Genomic DNA, 23,643 nt, shown 5'->3' on the forward strand with positions numbered 1-23,643 from the left:
GGTGTGTGTGTGAGAGAGAGTGGTGCCAGTATTACTGGGCTCTGGGGTTGTGTGTGTGTGTATGTCAGGTGCCAGTATCACTGGGCTCTGGGGGGGTGTGTGTGTGAGAGGTGCCAGTATCACTGGGCTCTGGGTGTGCGCATGTGTCCAGTAATTGTCACTTCAAGCTCTCCCAGTAATAACTCAGATGTTTGTGCATGGAATCCAAGATGTAATGGTTGTTTAGTATCTACAGTGATCTGGTGAACCAGTTGAAGCTGTGTTTCTTGAACCTTTGCCTCTGAGTCAGAAAGATTATGGGTTCGAACCCCACTTGACCACGTAATCTAGGCTGCCAATGAGCCATTGTACTGAGGGAAGGCTGCACTGTTAGAAATGTGCCCTTTCAGGTGAGATGTTAAACGGAGGTCTCATTGTCCTCTTCAGGTGGATGTAAAAGATCATATGGAACTATTCGATACAGTTCAGGGGAATTCTCCTGGTGACCTGACCATTATTTGTCCTTCACCAACTGGTCCAATGCAGATGATCTGGTTATCTGTTTCATCACTATTTGTGGGACCTGCTGTGTGCAAATGGGCAGCTGTATTGTATACATTACAACACTGGCTATGTTTTAGAAGTCATTCATTGGTCAGGACCTCCTGAGGTTGTAAAAGGCAATACATAAATTTCCATAACAAAAACAAAAACACAATTACCTGGAAAAACTCAGCAGGTCTGGCAGCATCGGCGGAGAAGAAAAGAGTTGAAGTTTCGAGTCCTCATGACCCTTCGACAGAACATAAATTTCCATGTCTAATATTGAGTCAGTTGCATCACTTGTGTTTTTCTTGCTATTTTTGTAACTACTTTTACTGTTGTTAGCCATTTTAATTCTTTGCCTCATAGTGTTTCTTAGGATTTAAGGAAAAATGGGTTTGTGCAACTTGACCTGCTTATATTAAATACTAGTATGTTTGTTCTAAGACCCATGCATTTCATTTAAGTGAAGTGAAATGCTTCCCATCAAAAATTATACAATGTCATGAATGAAAATGTTATTTCATGGGCAGGCAGCTGTTTGTGAGATTTATCTATGTGGTCAGAATAATCAGTGACCCATTTAAACAAATGTTAAATGTGCTTTTTAATAATTTGGTACAGCAAAATAAGTGACTTTTAAATCAAAATTGAGGTCTGTCAGGTACGAAAATGTTAGCAATGACTCTTTTAAACAAAATACAATAAATCAACACATCATGTACTAAGCAGTATTTTGGATGTTGTTTAACTCATGATTGTGGTTGGACATTTAATTATGTATCTTGGTGTGGGAAGCCAACCCGGGTGTGAAAAAAACATAAAAGCCAAATACTGCAGATGCTGGCAATCTTAAAAAAACAAAAAAATGGTGGAAATATTTGGCATCTGTGGAGGGGGAAACAGTGTGAATGATTTAGTTCGATGACCTTTCATCAGAACTGGGAAAAGTTAGAAATGTAATAGATTTAAAGCAAGTGAAAGGGATGTGTGGAAAAATACAAAAAAGGAAATCGGGTGGAAGACTAGATTAAATGTCAAACGGGTTGATGGTGTAAGGCCAGAGGAGTGGTACTGGGATAAATAAAGGAATAAATGTCTAGAGGCGGAGGTCTGGATAAGAAAATAATCACTAGTTTGCTAACTGAAAGCGAAAAAAGAAAACAACACCATAGAACCAGAAACTGTAAAGAAAAAGGAAACAAAATGTGGGCAAAGGTTACAGTAAGCAATTGTTCAAACTATTGAGCCCAGAAGGCTGTAAAGTGCCGAGCTGAAAGATGGGGTGCTGTTCCTCAAACTTGTATTGAGCATTATTGTCCCTTGGTTTCCGATAGTGTTCCAGAGAGGTCAGCATGGGAGCAAGGTGGAAAATTAAAATGGCTGGCAACCAGAAACTCGAGGTCAGGCTTGAAGACTGAATGGTGGTGTTCTACAAAAGCCCCTAGGTAGATCAGAAGGCATTGTGAGCAGTTAATACAGTGTAGTATACTGAATGGAAAGAAGTACCATAAATACTTGTTTCACTTGGAAGGAGTGTTTAGGGCCTTGGATTGTGAGGAGGTAAAGGCAGGTGTTGCAAAGAAAACATTCCTGGGCTGGAGCAAATTTAGAACAAATAAAATCCCAAAAGGCAACATTATGTTTAATAAACTATTTCCATTTGATGTCCTAGGAGGAATAGAGGTTTCAATTACTAACAAACATGTTTTTGCTGAAATACCTCAAAAACATCTCTAGGGAATTTCTTTAAAACAATTATAATTATTCAGTAAACAATGGGATGTAACTTTCTGCAACTGAGCAAGACATTTTAAAATTTGCTAACATGCAAAGACATGGTTTTGAACATGTCCAGTCATGCAGTTGCCATCCTGTAGTACATTAGACCAATGTGTTATTGTAAATTTTGTACTGTAAATTTTTTTTGTTAGCCAGACACCTCTGTTAAAACTCTGGCAAAATTTTGTTTCGTATCTCCCCCACTCGCTGCTACCACACTCATTACTTTTCCCCAACCTTTGAATAATTAAAATCAATCATTTATGTTTTTTGCAGTTTTTAATGTTACTTTTGGCTAACCTTTTTCCATTGTTTGATGCATATGTCCCCAAAAAAATAATCATTCCCTTTTTTAATTCAAACTCTTAGCAAATGAATTCAACTTTTGCATCACCCCTTTAGCACCCTCGTGATTAAATGTTTGATTACTCTCATCAACTTTCCCTTTTTTCATAGTCTATCTTAATTTTGTAACTAAGAATGCTTTGCATCCAGTCTTGCTTTAGCTGAAGCAACATCTGTCAAATCACTTCTCTTTTAATGCTTTTATATTATTCTCCTTAACAATTTTTATCTTTAGTTCACCAATTTTAGTCTCAATTCTTTGTGCACTTGCAACTCAAGCTTGCTGCTGTCTGTTAATCTTATTGTTTTTTATCCCTTTTGTTGGTGATCTGTTCTATGTAACTTTCCTGTTTCACTCTGTTACCTTTTCTGCATTCATTGTTCTGGCTTTCCTTCCTTACCTGTTTTTTTTATCCCCTCTGCTGTTTTAGTTTAAACACTTCCCCCACCACATCATTTACTCTTCCACCAATAATTTTGTTCTGGTGAAGCCTATCCCTCTTTTTCTGGCTAAATGGTCCTAGGTTTTCTGAAATCAGAGCTTTTCCGTCTTTTTAACCTTTCTTTCTAACCACTTTTTAAAAACTCCCTCCTGTTACTATCCCTATCTAAACCAGTGCATGGCACTGGGCGTTATCCTGAGATTTATTACCTTTTGAGGCCTTGCTCTTTAATCAATCTCCTAATTGCAAAACTCCCTTTGCAGGATGCCAAATTTACTACTTCCAGTGTTATTTCTCCCAACCAACATTCCTCTAGATGGTCACACTGCAGTCAGGAATGTGCCTTGCAGGAAACAGTCATGCATAGGCAGCGTTCCCTTTAAGGTGCATGCATGTGTGGCCATCTTAAAGGACTGTACAGTTCAACAAATGGGTCACTCATACAGGGAAATTGAAGGGAGTTTTGGTCCCAACATACATTTCCCACTGCCATTCCGACCCACTTGATCTCACCAAGAGATACCATCAAGTGGGTCAAGAGTTTCCGCTTTGTGTGTTGGCAATCTGGGTGCAAATCGCGGGCAAAATTGAGCTAGTTTTAACACGATTTTTTCTTGCTCAATTTTCTGCTCAACCTAATTTACATATCACCAAATACAAATGTCCCATGCGCCAGTTCAATCAGGCAGCATTTTAAAACACTTAAAAAAAACATTTTGTTATATTTGAGTGTGGTAACCTGGTGCACTTTTAATGTAGCTGAAAATGGGTTTATTACAAAAATAAGTATTTGTAATCCGCGTCTAGTCTAGTGTTTAGGCTAATTGATTGGGCAAGAGGTGGCAGATGGAGTATAACCTTGGAAGTGTGAAATTGTTCACTAGGAAGAATGGAAAATCAGTATTTTTAAAAAGATGTGAAGCTAGTAAATGTTGGTGTTCAGAGGGACTCTGTGTTCCTTTTACATGAATCACAAAGGGAATTTAGGAGTTTAGCAGAAAAGACGGTTGATGAACAATAGCAGACTTTCCAGAAAATAGTTCATGAATCACAACAAAGATATATCCCAATGATGAAGAAGGGTTCTAGGAACGGGATAAACCATCCATGGTTAACCAAAGAAATTAGGGATTGTATGTTTTTTTCTTTCAATTTGATACTATGTGGCAAAGATTATTGGTTAGCCAGAGAAATTGGGAAAGTTTTAAAAACAAACAAAAGATGACCAAAAAAAGAGAGAAAATAAACTTGGAGGGTAAACTAGCAAGTAATATTAAAAACAGACAGTAAGAGCTTCTTTAAATATGTAAAATGGAAGACAGAGGCCAAAATGAACATAGGCCCCTTCCGGTCTGGGGATATAATAACGGGGAACCAGGAAACGGCAGAGGAGTTGAATACTTTGCATCAGTCTTCATGGTAGGAGATACTAATAGCATTTCAAAAATACTAAATAATCAAGGGGTAACAGAGGTGGGGGAGGAAATAAATACAATAATTATCACTGGAGAAAAAGTACTAGAGAAACTAATGGGGCTAAAGACTCAGATAGATTTTCAATCAGTAAGAGAATCAAGGGTTATGGAGAAAAGACAGCAAAGTGGAGTTGAAGATTATCGGATCAGCAATGATCTCATTGAATGGCAGAGCAGACTTGATGGACCAAATGGCCTACTTCTGCTTCTACACCTTATGGTCTAATTATGTTATACTCCAAACTCCTGCAATAAAGGACAAGAGTGAGAAAATCTATCTGCAATTATATATGGCATTATTGAGACTACATCAGGAGCTCTGTAAACAGTTATGGCCACCTTACCTGAGAAATGATACACTAACTAATGAGGGAATACAACAGAGGTTCATTAGATTGATTCTTGAGATGAGAGGTTTGTCCTATGAGGAGAGATTGAGTAGAATGAGCCTATATTCTCTTGAGTTTAGAATTAGAGAGGTGATCTCATTTAAATATATAACATTCATAGAAGGAGGAAATATGCTAATTGTATTTTTTTAAATTAATAACTAATTTAATTTTTTTATGTGCTTGTAGAGATTATACTTTGGTTCTGAAATTTTTGGGCTATGATTTCTAGTAATGTTGACTTTTACTGGAGATGTGTGAAAAACTACAGGTGTTTAGGCCAAAAATCATTGGTTGACTTTTGCATGGTATATGAGTATATGCGGTAATTGATGAGAAATCAATGGGCCGAGAAATTCAGTTGTGCTATTCCCATTACAGAGGTGTAAAATGGGTTTAAAGGGTTTAGTACAGCAGATGCACACTGAAAGTATTAAAACATCTCATTAGAATAAAATAAAGATGCCACTGTTGTGTTACTGAAGCTGACCACTCACTCCAGGGTTACTGGTAACCTTGCGGATTTAAGGACCTGCCTAACATGGTTGAACAATGCAGATATGTGCAATATATAAGCATGGGTAAGTGAGGGTTGTAGTAGTGATGAGAGTGGGAGGTGAGTTGAAGGGAAGATAATGGTGCAGAGATTGTAGGAGAGTGAAGAGAAGCAGGAGGAAGAGTGCTTTGAGTTGTGAGGCTACAGGTGTGAGAAGAGAATAGTTTAAGTAACAGATACAATTGGGCATTCAAATGCCACATCTTCAAACTGAAAATACTGTAAGGGTGTCATGTTTGAGGAAAACACCCTCACATTAAAGTTCTGATGCGTTTGGTCATCTGCAATCAATGCAGTGTACTTCTAAATTTGGAGACAGTTATTTCCGCGTTGTAAAGAAGAAATTGGTACATGTGCCTGTTTTACACTGTTTGGATCAGAAGCTGTAAGATGTAAGCTTTGCTTTGGGAAACAAAGTTCACAAATTTTTTGCTGAGAGTTGAATAGCAGCCAAGTTATTTTTTTGTACAATATGCAGTGAAGTCAAATTTTCAGATTGGAAGGGGTTCAGTGATGTGATCTCATGTATGCAGTGTACTCAAATAAGGTGAACATTTTTGCAACACAGATGAGTGTCTTGTATTTTATCTCAAGCTCTATATAGTCAAATTGCTTTATGTTACTTAAAAAAAAAAATGATATAATGGAGAACAAAGTTCATGAATGAACAGCCAACTTTATAGGTTAGGAGTTTGTTCTGTGACATGGCAAAGATAAAAGTACTCAGAATGAGGGGAGATGTAGACACGTGGCTAGAGTGATGATATCGGTAGGGATGGTATAAAGCTATTGGTAGGAGTGTTAGGAGTTTCTCTGACAGGAAAGATTACTACGTGGCAGTTGTCTTTGGCTGTTCTTCATTATTATGCACAGAAATGGGAGTTTAGGGAGCAATATTGCAAGTTGCTGATAACTGAATTGCATGTGCCAAAGCGCAACCAGGATTATGGAAAGTCATAGGGAAACATAAGTTAGCAAGATTTAACTTAAGAAACATTTAACTTAAGTGTGTAAAATCGTAAAATATATTTGTATAAAGTTCTTCTGTTGTTCTCAAACCAAGCCCCATTTGCTTGCTCCAGTAGTTCAGGTGAATATTAAAGATCTTATGGCAGGGTTTGAAGCATGGGGTACTTCCATTCTTCAACCTACCAATGCCATAAAAAAGTTACCTGGAAATTCATTACTGTTTATGGGAACCAACTGTGTACCAAATTGCTACTGAATACTGTCATTCAAGCCACTGCACTTCAAATTAACTAGTTTCACATGAAGTGCTTTGGGGCAATTCAAGGAGAGGTGATGAAAGTCAGTATATATGCAAATTTTTAAATAACAGTTATGTTACATTTTACATAACTGTACCATCATTATTTAAATATGACTGATATGTTTATGGTAGTGATATTCCGAACTAGGCTCTGGAATAAAGGTGAAGCACTTGGTCAAACTGGGAAATGCTTTTTAGAATGCATCCAAGACCTCTTCCTAGATCTATGTTTCTGCTCCGCTGGAGAATGAGCTTCCACCCGCCTGTTCTACAGAATAGTGTCAAGAATTCTTTTCTCCATCCCATCCCTTGCAACCCCACCCCCAATCACCACCACCACCCAATGAGACAGATCAATTGATATTTCCATTTTGATTTTGTGATCAATTTGAGTATTATGGGATGCTAGTTTAATGTTATTCAAAAGTGGCATAGATATTTTGTTAGTATAAATATTTAAATGTAGGCAAGGTCACTTGTGCCAGTAGACGGAGTGCTGTCTATATCCATATTTCGATTGATCTGTTTGGAGCAAATAGATTGCTTATTTTATGTAGTCTAAGGCAAGTCCAACAATAATTTGGCGCAGTATCTAATCATCTAATTCACCCCATGAACAAAGTTCAAGGAATTTATCTGTTATTTCTTAACACGTGATCTGTAAGGACAAAGTCTGAGTTCGTGTACACTCAGCTCAACTCAACACTTTTTATACAGGGCCTTGGTGAGACCACACCTGGAATATTGTGTGCAGTTTTGGTGTCCTTATCTGAGGAAGGATGTTCTTGCTATAGAGGGAGTGCAGCGAAGGTTTACCAGACTGATTCCTGAGATGGTGGTATTGACATATGAGGAGAGATTGAGTCGGTTAGGATTATATTTGCTGGAGTTCAGAAGAAGGAGGGGGATCTCATAGAAACCTATAAAATTCTAACAGGACTAAACGGGGTAGATGCAGGAAGGATGTTCCCGATGGTGGGGGAGTCCAGAACCAGGGGTCACAGTCTGAGGACATACGGTCGAACATTTAGGACTGGGATGAGGAGAAATTTCTTCACCCAGAGAGTGATGAGCCTGTGGAATTCACGACCACAGAAAGTAGTTGAGACCAAAACACTGTATGTTTTCAAGAAGGTGTTAGATATAGCTCTTGGGGCAAAGGGTATCAAGGGATATGGGGAGAAAGCGGGAGCAGGCTATTGAGTTGGTTGATCAGCCATGATCATAATGAATGGCAGAACAGGCTTGAGGGGCCAAATGGCCTACACCTGCTCTTATTTTCTATGTTTATATGCTAGTAAATTGTTATGCAGCTTTTTGGATGGGCACAAAAAACCACAAGTTTATGGTAACTATAATGTGTAAGTGTCAATGGAAAGAATGTGTTGCCAGAAATAGCAAAATAAAAATTCAGTTTTAATGCTTTTTACTCTCAGGACTTGATGTATGCACATATTTAAGCAACACGCTTTTGATTATTTGATGGAATGATTTTACTAAAATTCTATACCAATTAGATCATTTTGTTGGGAAAACCTAAGATCAAACCTGGGAAAGGCCACAAACTGTAGGTATTTGTTTATGGTGCCCTTGTGTGATATACAGTGGAAGCAGTACTGATATTAAATAATGATTAATTGCTTCTTTCCTCTCGTCCCTTCACAGTTTTCACTGTGGTTTGAAGTGTTCAATGCATTATCAAGGTACCTTATGTGACTATTGATGGAGCTAAATTTAGCAAGCAGTAAAATTGAAGTTTCAGGCTTTAGATTTCCAGCATTAGCAGTATTTTGCTTTTATCTCAGTAAAATTGAAGTGTTGTTCAAGTATTGCAGACTTGTTGGATCAGATTTTCTCTGTTAGTATTATCTCACTTATGACTGTCAGTTATGCCTTGCTTCTATCCCAATAGCTCCATTAACACTCTAATTTCAAAGCTAGACTTTCCCCATTTCCCTCCTTATGGGCGGAATCATCCCAGATTTGCACTAAGTGCGGTGGCGGACGGGAAAGACGACATTTTACCAGTTGGTCGCCATGGCGGCTTTTCACGCCGTACTGTCCCAAACCCGCCGCATTAATTATACATTCCTGGGATACACGCTGCTTTGATGGTGGGTGGGCTCCGATTCACCTGTCACGCTGCCACCTCATCACAACAGGAATCACATTTAAAGTACAGCCTCACTCAGTGCTTCCAGGCCAGGACTGCAGCAAAGAAGACATAGCCCAGAAAGGCAAGAAAGTTGCAGCCCTTGAGTGCCTTTGGAGGCCCGCTGTGATTTCCTCTACCCCCAGTCTGGCTGCAGGAGGGGCAGCAACGTTACCACTCTGGCTTTGTAGGTGATGGCAACGGTGTTTAATGCCAGTGCTGCACCGAAGAGGTTGGCTATCCCAAGCAGATGGAGGATGAATGATCTCATTCGTGCAGCTAGAGTATGGCAACTATCTCAGTACCCTAAACTCTCATGTTCGAGCCCATCGCACATTTGCTGGCACCTCACTCACTGCCAGCTCAAGGAACATCACCACCCATTCCCTCAACCATACCCTCACATGTCCATCTGGCCTCATCTTCTCTGGAGACTGCCTCCACAGCCCTCCCCATCTTGAGGCCACTTGCACAGATCAACATGTGCCCCTACGCACATCCTTGGGTACCCTTGTCCTTCAGCCTCTTCACTTGGCCTAATAATGATATGCAGATGTATTACAGTGAGGTTCCCAATGTCCGATGGCAAGAAACGTGGCCTACTATTGGGGGGCAGAGTGGATGATTGCAAACTGGTTTCACGCTGTCGTGAAACTGATCGCACCGTATTGCCCGTGCACGCCACTGAACACGTCCGAAGCCAGCGTGCACAGAAAATCGCAGCTTATGATTTTAAATCCTCCTCCACTGTTTTATTGACATGTTCCTAGCCCTTGCCTGGACATCGGTGCCATTTCAGTTCAGTAAAGTTTTTCCTCCTGCCCTTGAAGTATTTCACCCTGGCACCAGGAAGGCAACTTATCATTCTAGACGCTGAGTCACGGTTGCAACAAAGCCCATCTATCCTCTGACTGTAGAACTCTAAACTACTACCACTCTTCTATTCTTGGATTCTACCTATCTCTTACACCCCTGATTAGCCCCTTGCTTTGGGCCACCCTCTTCTGAGCCAATGTCACTTGCTCTTCAGAAAGCCCAGTGGTGAAGGATTAAACAGCAGTCAACCTTTGCACACTTTTATAATCATTTGTTCACAAAGGCACACATTACAAACATGCACCAAGTATAGTAGCCCAAGTGAATCCCTAGTTAATGCCCACTATCTACATCCAATTAAACAAAATTAATATCCAATTAACTACTGCTGACCTCATGTTTGCCGAATAGGAAGACCCAGATTTTCATCCCTGGGTTGGGTTCGCAGAATTGGGAGATTTCCTGGCTTGGTGAACCCAACTTTTAAAAATGTTCGCCCACAACTCAAATTATCGGTCAGGTGGGACAGGGGGCCTGAAATGGGAGCCTGGGTGGGTGACTCAGGAACAAAGAGGCTTCTGGGCGCAGAGGCAGGCTGGACCCAAGGCCTGCCTCTGTACTCTGGCACTGTGTAAATAAATCAAAAGTATAATAAAACAAAAAATCCTTCAGGCCATCATCCCCCTCACCCCCACACACTCCCTATGAGCCACCCATGCCATTGCATGCCCCTGTATCCATCCCCATGGCCCCTTGTACCTCTGCCAACTTAGTGCCAACCCAAGCTGCCCACACACCAAACTTTGCCCATACCTCCTCCGTGCCAACCCACCTAGTATCCTTGGACACTTCCTGGACTGCTGGACAGTTGCTTGACAGTTGGACAGTTCCGATGAGTTTTTGCGTAAAAAGTACATAATCATGTTTAATTCTAACAATCCCTGACCTCTCCCAAAGGTGTCCGGTGACCCTATCTAAAGTAGTACCTTGCCCTTCCAAAGGGGTTGCTGGCTATGGAAAGAATCCCCCAAGTTCAGATCTCCTCTTACCTGGTATGCACCCTGGGATTCACACAGGGTTCAAAAATTGTAAGTCAGTGGAGGCAGCTGTTGATTTAAATGGCCAGCTGCCTCTGCGATTTGTGCATGTGAACCCCTGGCTTCAACTCCCACCAGCACCAAACTCTCTCAAGGTATCAACAAATACTTTTACTTGGCACAAGTATGTATTTTAGGGCAAAAAAAATCTCTTGTCCAACTTCAAAACTGAATACATGCACATTTTCCATTGCTTTCTCTCAGCCCAAGATTGAGCTGTTGCCACTCAGCTCAAATTTATAACATCTTAAATTGCATGAGTGCAAATGCTACAGGAGCAAAAAGCTAACATTAAAAGTTGCATTTTATAACTTGCACCTTCATTAACATTCAAGACAGCACTTCCAAGCTTGTCTATTTTAAAGCCAGAGTATCTATACCGGTAACTTCATTTTGTCACATTTTTAAAAGTGGATTATTTTCTTTCACAGATTTATGATTGTGCAGTCATAATGGCAACTTTTATAGAGTTCATCCAGCAGAATGAAGATCGGGATGGAGTCCGGTTAAGCTGGAATGTTTGGCCGTCGAGTCGTTTAGAGGCAACCCGAATGGTTGTTCCTTTGGGTACCTTGTTCACGCCATTAAAAGAGCGACCTGACTTACCTCCAATTCAGTATGAACCTGTGCTTTGCAGTAGAGCAACCTGCCGTGCGGTTTTGAATCCATTATGGTAAGCTAGTAATACAGATTCAAACAAAAGAATTAACCAGTAAATACCTCATACTGCAGCATGGATAACAGCTTTTTCTCTAATATATGCTTTCTATAAAGAATTTACAAATTTTATTTTGGTACAAAGGATTGACATTCACATCTTAAAATGTGAAATTTCTTTCAAGATCCTTCCAATTCATATAAATAAGGATGACTAGGAAAAGAATACAAATTCTGGGAATACTGACTTGGAACTATATCGCCGTTCCTTTGCTGGGTCAAAATCTTGGAGCTCCCTTCCTAACAGCACCATCGATGTTCCTACAGTAAAAGTACTGCAGCGGTTCACAACGGTGGCTCACCACTACCACCTCGTGTGCAATTAGGGATGGGCAATAAATGCTGGCCTAGCCAGCAATGGCCATATCCCGTGAACAAATAAAAATAAAGAGAAAAGACAGGTTGATGTTTTGAGTATGCACCTTCTGAGCATAGTGTTTTTATAAATGTGTATATTTAAGCTTATAATATAATATAGCAATTGAGTCTTTCTTTAACACGACTGTGCACCTTAACAGTAGCTGTTAGGATGAACTCCTGATGATTTGTAGGATAAATGGATAACATGGTGAGGCACTGAGCTGTACATCACTAGAAATGTGCCATGCCTGAACCCCAATCTTTGCTAGAGTTCTCCTACTAGGGAGGTAGAAAAGTGGAATGTGTTCCCACTTAGCACACAAGTTGGAAGTTGGCTTCTGTGGATGTTGCATGATGACCCTCACGGTAAATTGATTATCTGCCATCCCTGTTTTAGCTCATACCAGAATTGGCATTAGATTCAAGTTATGGTATGATCCTGTTGTTAGAGCTATACCCTGTATGAATCATTACCTTAAGGAGGGAAATTTGGAGATAGTTACTGATGTGAGAAAAAAATCTAGGTAAAATTGACTCCACAGTAATTATTTATTTCTCTTTCTGCATACCGGGGAGGCGGTGGCATAGTGGTATTGTCACCAGACTAATAATTCAGAGACCCAGGGTAATGCTCTGAGGACCTGGGTTCAAATCCTATCATGGTAGATGGTGGAATTTGAATTCAAGTGTCTAATGATGACCATAAAACCATTGTCGATTGTCATAAAAACCCATCTGGTTCACTAACGCCTTTTAAGGAAGGAAATCTACTGTCCTTACCTGGCCTGGCCTACATGTGACTCTAGACCCACAACAATGTGGTTGACTCATAAACGCCCTCTGAACTGGCCTAGCAAGGTACCCAATTCTCAAGGGCAATTAAGGATGGGCAATAGATGCTGGCCCAGCCAGTGATGTCCCCATTAATGAATATTTTAAAAAATACTGAGATAAATTGAGTAAGGCGCAGGTTTCTACACTATGGTAGAATCAGCTTTTCTGTTTTGTTTTCCCTAACTGATTTTTGTTTGTTTTCAGCCAAGTAGATTACAAAGCAAAACTGTGGGCTTGTAATTTCTGCTATCAGAGAAATCAGGTAAATGGTATGATAGTTTGTGTCTATTCAGAAATTTTGTAACATGAATAGATTGTCTGGGAAAGGTTTATGATCTGAATCTAACTCATTAGACAGTCTTTAATTACTGGAAAAACATGGTTTTAGATCCATGTGTTACTCAACCTTTCTACTGGAGAATAGGAACACAGGAACAGGAGTAGGCAATTTGGCCCCTTGAACCTGTCCTACCATTCAATGAGCTCATGGCTGCTCTGCAAACTAACTCCATATACTGGCCCTTGCCCCATATTCATTGATATCTTTAGATTAACAAAAATCTATTAATCTCAGATTTAAGATTAACAATTGATCTAGCATCCTTCTACCGCCCTTTGTGTGTAAAAGTGTTTCATAATTTCACCCCGAAAGATCTAGCTCTAATTTTTAACTGTGTCCCATTTAGTCTTAGACTTTCAAATAAGTGGAAATGGTTTCTCTCAATCAGTTCCCCTTAGTATTTTAAACTTTGACCAAAACTCCCCTCAAATATTTAAATTCCAGGGGAAACAACCTTAATTTGTGCCACCTCTCCTCTTAACTTAACCTTTGGGAGTCTGGAAATCATTTTAGTATATCTACACTCCCTCTAAGGCCAACATATCCTTGCTAAGGTATGGTACTGAGAACTGTTGTTGACAGTAGTCCAGATGTGATCTAACTAGGGCTTGTATAACTGAAATTAGAAATTTATGGAATTCTTAATTTAGAAAGTACTTTCTTCTATCCATTTGTGGTTTAAAGTGGACAACCTCACATTTTCCTACGTTTAAATCTATTTGCCATGGTTTTGTCCATTCATTTAATCTATTAATCTATTGGCATCTTTATTATTTTGCACTTCAATCTACATCACTTAGAATGCTATTCATCTTCTGCCATTAGCAACTTTGGACATGTGGCTTTCTATCTATCATAATTGTTATTGAATGCAGTGGATAGCTGAGGTCCCAGCACACATCCTTCTGGGATGCCACCAGTCACATCCTGTCAATTAGAGTGGCTACCCATTATCCCTAGTCTCTGTTTCCTGCCACTCAGCCAGTTGTCTAAACAGGGCAATAGTTTGCCTTCGATTCCATGAACTTTAACTTCAGCTAACAGCCTCCTCTTCTTTTACTACTTGAATTTTGTGCCCGAAGGCAGGTTCAGCCCACAGCACATGATCACCACCATGAGAAGGACAAGGAGACAGGCCCCGAATCCACTGCAGCCGGAATGGGGATTGAACCCTGTGCTGTTGACACTAATCTGATTTACACTCCCCAGCCAATTGAGCCAACTGGCCCTCCAGGAGTCTGAGTTGCTGTGCCAACATACACTTTTATATGCAGGTTGTAGCCTGGAGCTGTGGATGGTGATGGTAGAAGCTCCAATTTCTTTCCATCACATGGCTGACCAGAAGTCTCTCCTGCTCTTACAGCCTGCCTTTGGCGTACGTTGGAAGGGTTTAGAAGTTGATAGTGAACCAGTCTGGCCGCGATATGAACCTTGACCATCAAGTCCTGGAGTGGGACTTGAACCTGGAGCTCCTGGCTCAGGGGCAGGGATGCTACAAGATGCCCTAGAACTGTCTTCTCTTCTGAGGGACTTTATCCAGTACCTTCTGGAAGTCCACTTAAAGATATCCATAAAAATTCCCTGTCTAACACTTTAATTACTTCTTCATAAAATTCGATCAGGTTCAACAAGCATGACAGAGCCTTTACAAATCCATGCTGGTTGTTTTCTATTCAACTGAAAATGTTAAAAGATCTTCAGTCATTCAAACCTTAATTATGGACTCCAGTATTTTCCCAACAGCAGATGTTAGGCGAATTCCCTGGTTTTCCAGTCCTACCTTAAGTAATAGTGTGACATGAGCAGTTCCCCAGGAAAGAAATGGTCCTGGAATCAAGAGATCTTTGGAAGGTTATAGGTGGGGAATCTGCTCTGTGCTATAATTCATTCAATTTGTTCTTTGTACTCTGCATTTATAGAAGTACCCAAGCATCCTAACCTGACCACCTGCTCTAATGTTTTATGGTTTTAATTTTGCTTTCCTGGTTTAATTACTATACATCGTTTAGTTTTCTCTTTTCTTGTAGTGCCCAAAGCACAATTTCTAACTGTTACTCTACTCTTTTTCCGATCTTTGTTTTCAAAATGTTATTTATGTTACCTTTTCTGCTAAAGCCTCTCCCACCTGTTATGAAACAACAGTTTGGTAAAGCTGAGTTATTTAAAAATCCCAGAGGGAAACTTTAAACAACTGTCATAACCTATATTTTATTTCCGTGTTTGAGGTGCAACTCTAAATTCAGGAATCAGACCACCAGTCCTTGAGAGGTTTTATATTAAACTAAATGAAACATTTTATTAAGTTACAACATATTAAACACATATACATGGCTGCAAATTGCTACTATCACAACTTTTAACAAATTCCCAAACTAATCTCCATTAAGGCAACAGCAACTTATAGATTTTTAAGCAGATACCAAGCAAAGCATTTTCACCATACACATTCAGAATGATGTTCCTTTCACTTTAATTCCTGTGGAGATAGTTGTAGGCTTACAGCTACTTTGATCTTACATTGCCTCTGCCCTGCACACATGAAAGCTGCTGAAGTTATACCTAGCATAGCTCATTGAATGTAAATTCTCATTGTATCACCAGCCTCTTTGAGCTCCACCTCTTCTAACAATAAAACCACTTTCATAGTATCAATTTTATTAGTAATATAAACATTTTGCTTGGTCTCTGCTAGCTAGGTGCCAGATTTCACTCACCGCCTTAATGCTCTATTCAAAAAATGCAAGTGCACTCTACCTCTCTTACATCTCAAAACTAGTACACATCAAAGCACCCAGACTAACTGGCTTTAATCCAATTAAGACACATCCACACACTAGACCTCTATTTTAAAATATTTCCCAATAATATTATATACATTAGTAGTTTCATGACACACCCCCTTGCTAGTTTAAAGTCCTTGTGTTTGCTCTGTTTGTTCTTTTCGCAAGCACCCTCATCCCAGCCCAGTTCAAATGGAGCCTGTCCCAGTGGTGCAATTCTTTCTTGTCCTTGTACTGGTGCCAGTGCCCTATCACTCCTTTAGCCTCGCATTTACCTCCCTAATTTGCTTATCCTTTTTGCTAATTTGCAGTACAGGATATAGTGTATCCCACTGGGTCAAATACTCAAAGTGAGTAAAAGAAGTGTTTTGTATGGAAGAGAAGGTTTTTTTTTTATTTGTGGCTTTTAAAATATCTATTTTGATGGATTTTCTTCATTTAAAAACAGTTTCCTCCTTCCTATTCTGGGATATCTGAGATGAACCAACCAGCTGAACTTTTACCACAGTTTTCCACAATTGAATATGTAGTCCAGGTAGGACTGTTGAACCATAATTTATACTATTCGGACTTTGGGTAGTTGTACTGTTCGGAAATTACTGAATTGCTGCATAATTTTACACTTTGGAGCTATGGGACTTGATTTTGGCTTCTAGACAACAATGTGATTGGCCGGATAGTCTGGAAGCGGTAGCAGGCAGTCTCAATCAATTTTAATGGCCAAACTTTATTAGCATGTCACTTGATAACTTCCTGATCAAAGTGGCTGGCAAGGTGCTGCTCTGCCTTTGAAATCCAGTGAATGGCCCTAGGACAACAGCACATGATCCCAAAGGGGAACCCTGGTCATTGTGAGGTGATGATGGAGGAGGGGAGAGAGAAATGGGTTGAGGGAAATCAAGGGTGGGAGAGATTCCTGTTCCACCTTGGCCATAAGGAAACTGATTATTTTTTAAAAACTTGCTGGGCTTTTCTGACCCTGGCTGTTGTTCCTGGCTGATTTTGTGAAGTAGGATAGTCACCACTGCTTCCCCACCAAGGTCTCAGGAAGAATAGCAGCTGTGCATAGTTAGAGGATCCTGCTGTTTAGAGGTGGGTGTTCTTGACATCTGCAATTTAAAATTTCATATCTGTTGTACGTCCTCCACTTCTGTTTCACTGTATCTCGTTAGGTGGGAGAAATATTACTGTCATTAACAGCTGTTCGATGCCAAAATGAAGAGAATCAAAGCAGAGGCTGACAAACATAAGTAAATAAGAAATAAGCACCTGCAAGTTAGAGGAAGAAAAATGTTGGAGATATAGCATGAGGACCTATCATAAAATACTACAGCAAGCATCAACACCATGTAAAAACCTAAGCCGAGGAAATAAAGACAGAAACACGAGCAAAAATCAAAAGAGACTGAGTTTCAGATGCTGATCTCAAGCAAAGGCCAAAGAAACTACAGAGGAAGTTATTGATTTCATTGAAATTGAAGCTGTCTAAAAATGCAGATTCTTGAGAAAATTCCAGGGTTTTGACAATTGATGATAAGAGTAGAAATTACAAGACCAGTTGCAGAGTCAATTGCAATGGTGACCTTGGTGTAATCCAAGTTGGTGTAGTTATTTTGGATTTTAAACCTTTATAAAATGAATTCCTCTCCTTCTCCTGCCCCCGCCTTCCGACCACTTCCAAACCATTGTGAAGTACTTATCTGGGCAATGCTGAAGAAAGAAGGATTCCTATTTATTTATAAAGAACAAAGTTCAATATAAGTTTTGTCCTCATGTTTGTGATTTCTGATTATTAAAATGATGTGGCCCTACATTATTTGATAGCTGTACACTAATGTACTTGATAACATCTATCAAATAATGCAAAATAGAAGATAATTTCCATCTCACTTTAGACTTGAAGGGACACAGAATTCTTGGAGAGTTGTTGGGTTGGAGGATGCTGATGTAAGTTACATGGAGTTGCAATACTGCAATTTTTGAGTTTTAATGATGTCATAAACTGGAAACAAAAGCTTGAGGTTGTACATGAATGTCAGCAGAATGCTGAAATTGATTTCCTTCCTTAAATTGGCTGTTTATTTTTCAAAGCTAAACAACAGATTATATAACATTTATCTTATCTTACTGTTAGTTTATATGCTGCTTTTTGCTGTGTTTGGAGTGACAACCGTCAGATTAATTAAATTTGTTAGTAAACTAGAATCTTAAAGTTTATGTCATAATATGCCTAGAACTTTCAGGTTTTTCAGAAAATGTGCACAATTGGTTATTTAAAACTATTGAACAAAGCTTATTTTTTTCTCTTCCACAGCGTGGCCCACAAATGCCTTTAATCTTCCTTTATGTTGTGGATACTTGCATGGAAGATGAAGATCTGCAGGCCTTGAAAGAATCCATGCAAATGTCCTTGAGTCTTTTGCCACCTACAGCTTTAGTTGGTCTTATTACATTTGGCAGAATGGTGCAGGTTCATGAGCTTGGTTGTGAGGGTATTTCTAAGAGCTATGTCTTCAGGGGCACAAAAGACCTAACAGCAAAGCAGCTTCAGGTAAGCTGTAGTGTTGATGTGGAAAAGGCGTTATGAGCCATTGACTTTAAATCATCTTCTTTATATATTTTAGAAAAACTTAGGAAATTAAACTTCAAGTTTTATTTTAAAGTTAAAACTGCGGACATACTTTATATTTGTTGGAAGAACACACTAATGGCAGAGCATGCATCAGTACCTAATTAGTACTTCTGTACCTGTAGGAAAGGAGACTCTATATCAAAGATAAACACAAAAATAACAATTGCTGACTATCTCTGACAAGTTCTGTCACAATTCAACAAGTCTATATTTTTTTCAAAACATTTTTGACATTTTAAATTTGATTACTGTGTGCTGAGACAGAATCTTTTTGCTGCTTGTGCCTTGCTGAATTTGTTTTTATAGCCAGGTCAGTGAATACATATTGCTGTCTGATATGTGAAATATAATTCAAAGACAAAGACTCAAGATTTCCTGCAATGTTGTTGAGCTTGCCATGCTTCCTAAATGTTGCTGTTTTGCACATCAATCTTACCATTGCTACCTTGCACCAAAATTTCCTGTGAAACTAATTTAAATAATCCACAACAAGCAATGTGGCAAATCAAAAGGTGCAGCAGATGGCAAATGTAAAATTCCATTGCAATATATGCAACACTACTCAATATTTGTTGGATGGAACTCTGCTGTGGTTCTGGAATAGAGTATTGGCTCGCAATAATGTGATTGTATCATTGCACAGTTATCTATGTAAATGATAACATGATAATAGAAAAGAGTATTTTGTGACTTGTTTTCAAATTCTACATCCAAGGCTATTATCATATGTTAGGATACTTTGCCCATTTAAGTAAGCAAGTCAGTTATAATAACATGAAGCACATATTGGGAGGTTTCATCCAGCCTCAGAGTCTTTATGAACCACCTTTGCAGCTACTGGAGTACAATAAGTGCAATAAGAACACACACTGTTAAAGATAAATCTGGGATAGGGAAGACAATTGATGCCTTCTCTAGTTGACAAAATTAAAATGATGGTTTCCTGAACTTTCTCCAGGTTCTTTAGTTTTAACTGTTGACAAAGTTCTCTTGTGTACTTTTTGATCACTTCACAAGCAAAGTGTATTTGCATAGGAATAATGTCTCTGAATTTCCTGCAAACTTAGATCTTTGAAATCTACTTCCTAGTGACTTTTTTGTATTAATATAGATTAGTTCAGTGGAAATTTGGACAGTAGTTCTGGTTGCATGATTGATGGCTTTAATTTGCACTGTTAATAGGATATGTTGGGCTTAACTAAACCGTTAGCCACCCAAGCAAGTCGTGGACCTCAAGTTCAGCAGCCACCTCCATCCAACAGGTAAACTTTCACTTTAAATACATGGCATTACTTCTGTAAAAGTAATGGCCTAAATTTTACGGTTGTGATGATAGCAAAACTGTCCATGTTCCCATCATTACCCTGTGAAAGTGAGTACACAGGCACAGTTAAACACAGAAATCCAAGTTGCTGTTGGTAATTCCCAATCCTTATTTCATTCTCTAAAATTTATAGTGCAACATAATCAGTGCTTTTTACTTTCTGGTTTGCTGTTGGAGAATTCTTCAATGAGATTAGCTGCTTAACCATCACTGGTACTGGATGCCCGGAGCTCCCCTTGATTTAGTGCCAAATTCAAATTAACCTCAGGCAAGTAAAATCCACACCACAGGGATTGTAAGGTCTTTGTGGACAGCTTTCTTTGAGGTCAGTGGCAAGTGATGTTGCTTCGCCCCTGACTCCAAAACCTGGCAATTAACTTGTATCATGAGAAAGCAAACATTTTAGTTGCCACTGACATATTTGAGTTAGGCCATTCCCTAAATACAAGGATTAACACTTTTCATGATCACTGAAATAGTATCTTAGTGAAGAAGCAACTTTAAAGTAAAAGGACCGTTTTTAGGATCGGGAAAATCGTGTTTAGGAATTATTTGTAAGGACATGATAGTTTCATATTTTGCATGATCAGAGTAACTAGTCTATTTCAAAAAAGTGCAAGTCTAATTTAAACAAAATGTGTGATATTCTGTTCTCCACAATGTCTTGTAAAATCCAAGAAGGACAACTATTTCTACTTCACTATATTTTTAATTTTGAAATTTTAATGTTCGATGCATACCCAATGTGATATTGCAATTGTTGATGTGGAATCATTAGAACAGTAGGCTAATATACCTCTGATCTGATTTGAATCTAGCTAAAGCAGGTAGGATTTTGTATGATGTGAATTTGTGTAATAACCACACAGTTTTGAGTGAGCATGGGTTCACAGGACAAAACCATGCATAATTTGGTTAAACCATAAGGATAGTTAATGTGGAGAATGACATACTGGCTGAGATTCTTATGGCTATTTCCTGTTCCTGGGCTCTTTTGAAGTTATTTGCAAAATGCCAGCTATTGTGATTTTAATAACATCAGCTGGGAATTGAACATTAAGTTTTAGAGAATGACACAACTGCAGAATTATTTTGTGCTAAATTCAACATTTAATCTTTTAAAATATGCAAATTTTTCATTTAAGATATTTAGGTCAAAAATAAAATGACATTTTCAATTGAGTGAGTGAGAAAGAGCAAGTAGGTCAAGTGATTTGAGTGGAATATAAATTTCATTTCAAAATTATACTTGGAGTGCTGCTAAATTGTAAACCATTTTGATCAATTTTTTGAGTTTTGCACCTGCCACACTATTGGTCAAAATGCCCAAAAGAAACCAATATAGTGATGATAATTGAGAAAAAAGTGGACAAATAGTTAAAGGATTTTTTTAAAATCAGTAAGATGGCCTACAGAGCCTGTAAATTTTTGGTTCTGTACCTTCCAATTTTACTAAGGATGTTATTATTAAAAAATGTAACAATTTCTATTTTGAGCACCCAATGGCACTATCAAGTGTTAAAAGGTTTTATGTGTATGTAGGATAAAACTCCTTCTATTCTGCCCTGACCCCAGCCTCAGATAAATTGACGACCCCCCCCCCCCCCACCACCACCCCCCAACCCCACACCATATCTACACTGCTGGACAACCCTGATTTTGTTTTTTCTATTTTCTACATGAAGATTTCCTATGATCTTTCTGACTGAGTATGCCAAAATAAGGCTGCTTTTGTGCTATAGTCTCAATCCAGATGCTGGAAGAAAGAATCAGATTCTCTATGCTTGTTTTACACATGACCCTTAAAGCCAGCGGACAGAAGATACTTTCATCCCTCAGCCTAGATTGGATTTTGAATAGGAGATAGAGTGTCAGTATCTAATCCACCAAACACTTCTGCCATTAAGTGGGTAGGTTTCTTGTCAGTTTGAGAGTTCTTCCGCTTTTTGCTGCCACCTGGATTTAGATGAAATAGCTGTAAACTCCAAAAATGATAGCTTTTAAGTTGGTCTCAAGAGCTTGGAAAATTTAGAAATAAACTCACTGCGCACTTCACTGGAAATATTGTTGTAAATTCAACTTTTTGAGTTCTAGTTTCAACCTTTACGATACCTGAATAATGGTGGCTTCAACAATACATCTGACCACAGTGTTGTTCTGTGGGTAGCCACAGACCAAGCTTGATTTTTTTTTTAGTCGTTTGGTAGTACAGAACTTGATTATTGCTGAAAAAACTTTTCACCTTGCACTCATCAGGACAATTGCAAGAATACCAATGTCACGGAAAGCAATTTTATACTGTATGTGAAGAGTGTGCTGATTGGTTGGCATGTGAACTGTGATTGGTAGAGGTGTTGCCACGGAGAATGCACCAGTTAATGTTGACAGTTAATTGACAAGTATTTTGAAATTTAAACCAGACAGCTTGACCCTGATTGGTCAAGGCATTGCCCTGAGGCATGGCTATCACTTATTTTGTTTAGCTGAAACAGGCATAATGTGTGTACATGTTCTTTCTGCCTGCAAAAAACAGGGCCTTGTGTATTAACATATGTAGCTTCCAGTACACACTAGAATTCTATACAAATGCGCCACAATGAGCTGGAATGACGATCTTAAATTTGTTGTCAGTGTAATTCTTAGCACACTAAAGATTACTTAGCAAATATTGTTCAATCACGGAATGACACCTAATGTTGGACACTGTGTTTTGAGTTTTGCAAACACGAATGGTTGGGTATGGTCTGTACCTTGTCCGTTGCGAACAGTGGAAAGGACATGCTTAATTTTTTTTTAAAAAAAAGTTAAATTTTAAAATTCATGCTTTGAATTCACAGTATTGATGCAAAAAATATGTATTGTATATTTTTGTGTGGAGACCTCTGATCTAGTTTTCTGTTCCAACATAAATGAGGTTGCTTTTTTAAAATTTCAGATGTTTTAATTTTAAGAACATGCCCTCTTTTGGATTAAACCTAACTACTGGCCTTGCCTTTCTGAAATTTTTAATTCTTTTCCTTGCAGTAAATTCTTTTATGGATATTGAGGTATGTTGTAGGCTCATTCTTATAGTGAAAAACAAATCCATTGAGGGCATGGCTATTTGCATTAATATTTTCATGCAAAATGTTTTGCTCTACAGCTGTGTCTATTTCTAAAGAAAAAAATTGAAATTAAAGTCCTGTCCTTGCCTTATGATTGTTCTTACCTGTACACTACACACTTACTTTCCTTGGTGTGTTCACATAGCAAAAGTATGATTCATTGTTATATTGTTAAGCTTGCTGTTTTCTCTTGCTTTGCTCACTGCAGTTTTATTTGCTTTATTTTCACACTCGGTTCATCTCTGCTCTTGCTACTGAGTTAATGTATAGTACATGATTTTTTTAAAGCATAGATCTTGGGAGAATGATTTGTCTGTACACATTGTCACTGGATATGCAGTCAGGATAACTGTAAAACTAGCTGCATTACTGGGCCTGTTTTTCATTGCTGAACAGAATGTGAATGTATATTGACCATGTTGTCAGACAAAGTTCTGCCATTATGATGTCAAGAATAGGAAGCACTTTGCCACTGCATGTCCTGACCCCAGGAAGAATGTGAACAGTCAGGAATATCCAGATAAATAAAAACAAAAATCTTCTGTGTCCATTGTTCAGTATATTTCGTGGCATTTCCCTCTTAATGCATGAACAATTCCCTTAACTTCTGTTTCATTTAATACAAAATTTTCATGTGTATTGGGTATTAAAAGTGGTCCTTCAGAAAGACTAAACAGTAATGAATGGAAGACATTGAAGAGGAGG

At 38.7% G+C, this 23,643-nt stretch overlaps 1 protein-coding gene across 2 annotated transcripts in view; it reads left to right on the top strand.

Moving 5' to 3' along the window:
• sec23a (Sec23 homolog A, coat complex II component) overlaps positions 1-23,643 on the top strand; it is a 102,240-nt gene that overhangs the window by 5,631 nt on the left and 72,966 nt on the right. The window contains exons 1-6 of one of the 2 annotated variants that reach the window (XM_041214621.1): positions 251-389; positions 11,279-11,520; positions 12,963-13,020; positions 16,327-16,413; positions 18,193-18,429; positions 19,693-19,772. In XM_041214621.1, the coding sequence (XP_041070555.1) occupies positions 11,300-11,520; positions 12,963-13,020; positions 16,327-16,413; positions 18,193-18,429; positions 19,693-19,772 (683 nt within the window). In that variant the 5' untranslated portion in view covers positions 251-389; positions 11,279-11,299. Of the gene's footprint in view, positions 1-250; positions 390-11,278; positions 11,521-12,962; positions 13,021-16,326; positions 16,414-18,192; positions 18,430-19,692; positions 19,773-23,643 lie in introns of those variants that run through there. The other variant, XM_041214620.1, reaches the window with a different exon arrangement.

The sequence above is a fragment of the Carcharodon carcharias genome, chromosome 20 (genome assembly GCF_017639515.1).
Source record: "Carcharodon carcharias isolate sCarCar2 chromosome 20, sCarCar2.pri, whole genome shotgun sequence".
Lineage (NCBI taxonomy): Eukaryota > Metazoa > Chordata > Chondrichthyes > Lamniformes > Lamnidae > Carcharodon > Carcharodon carcharias.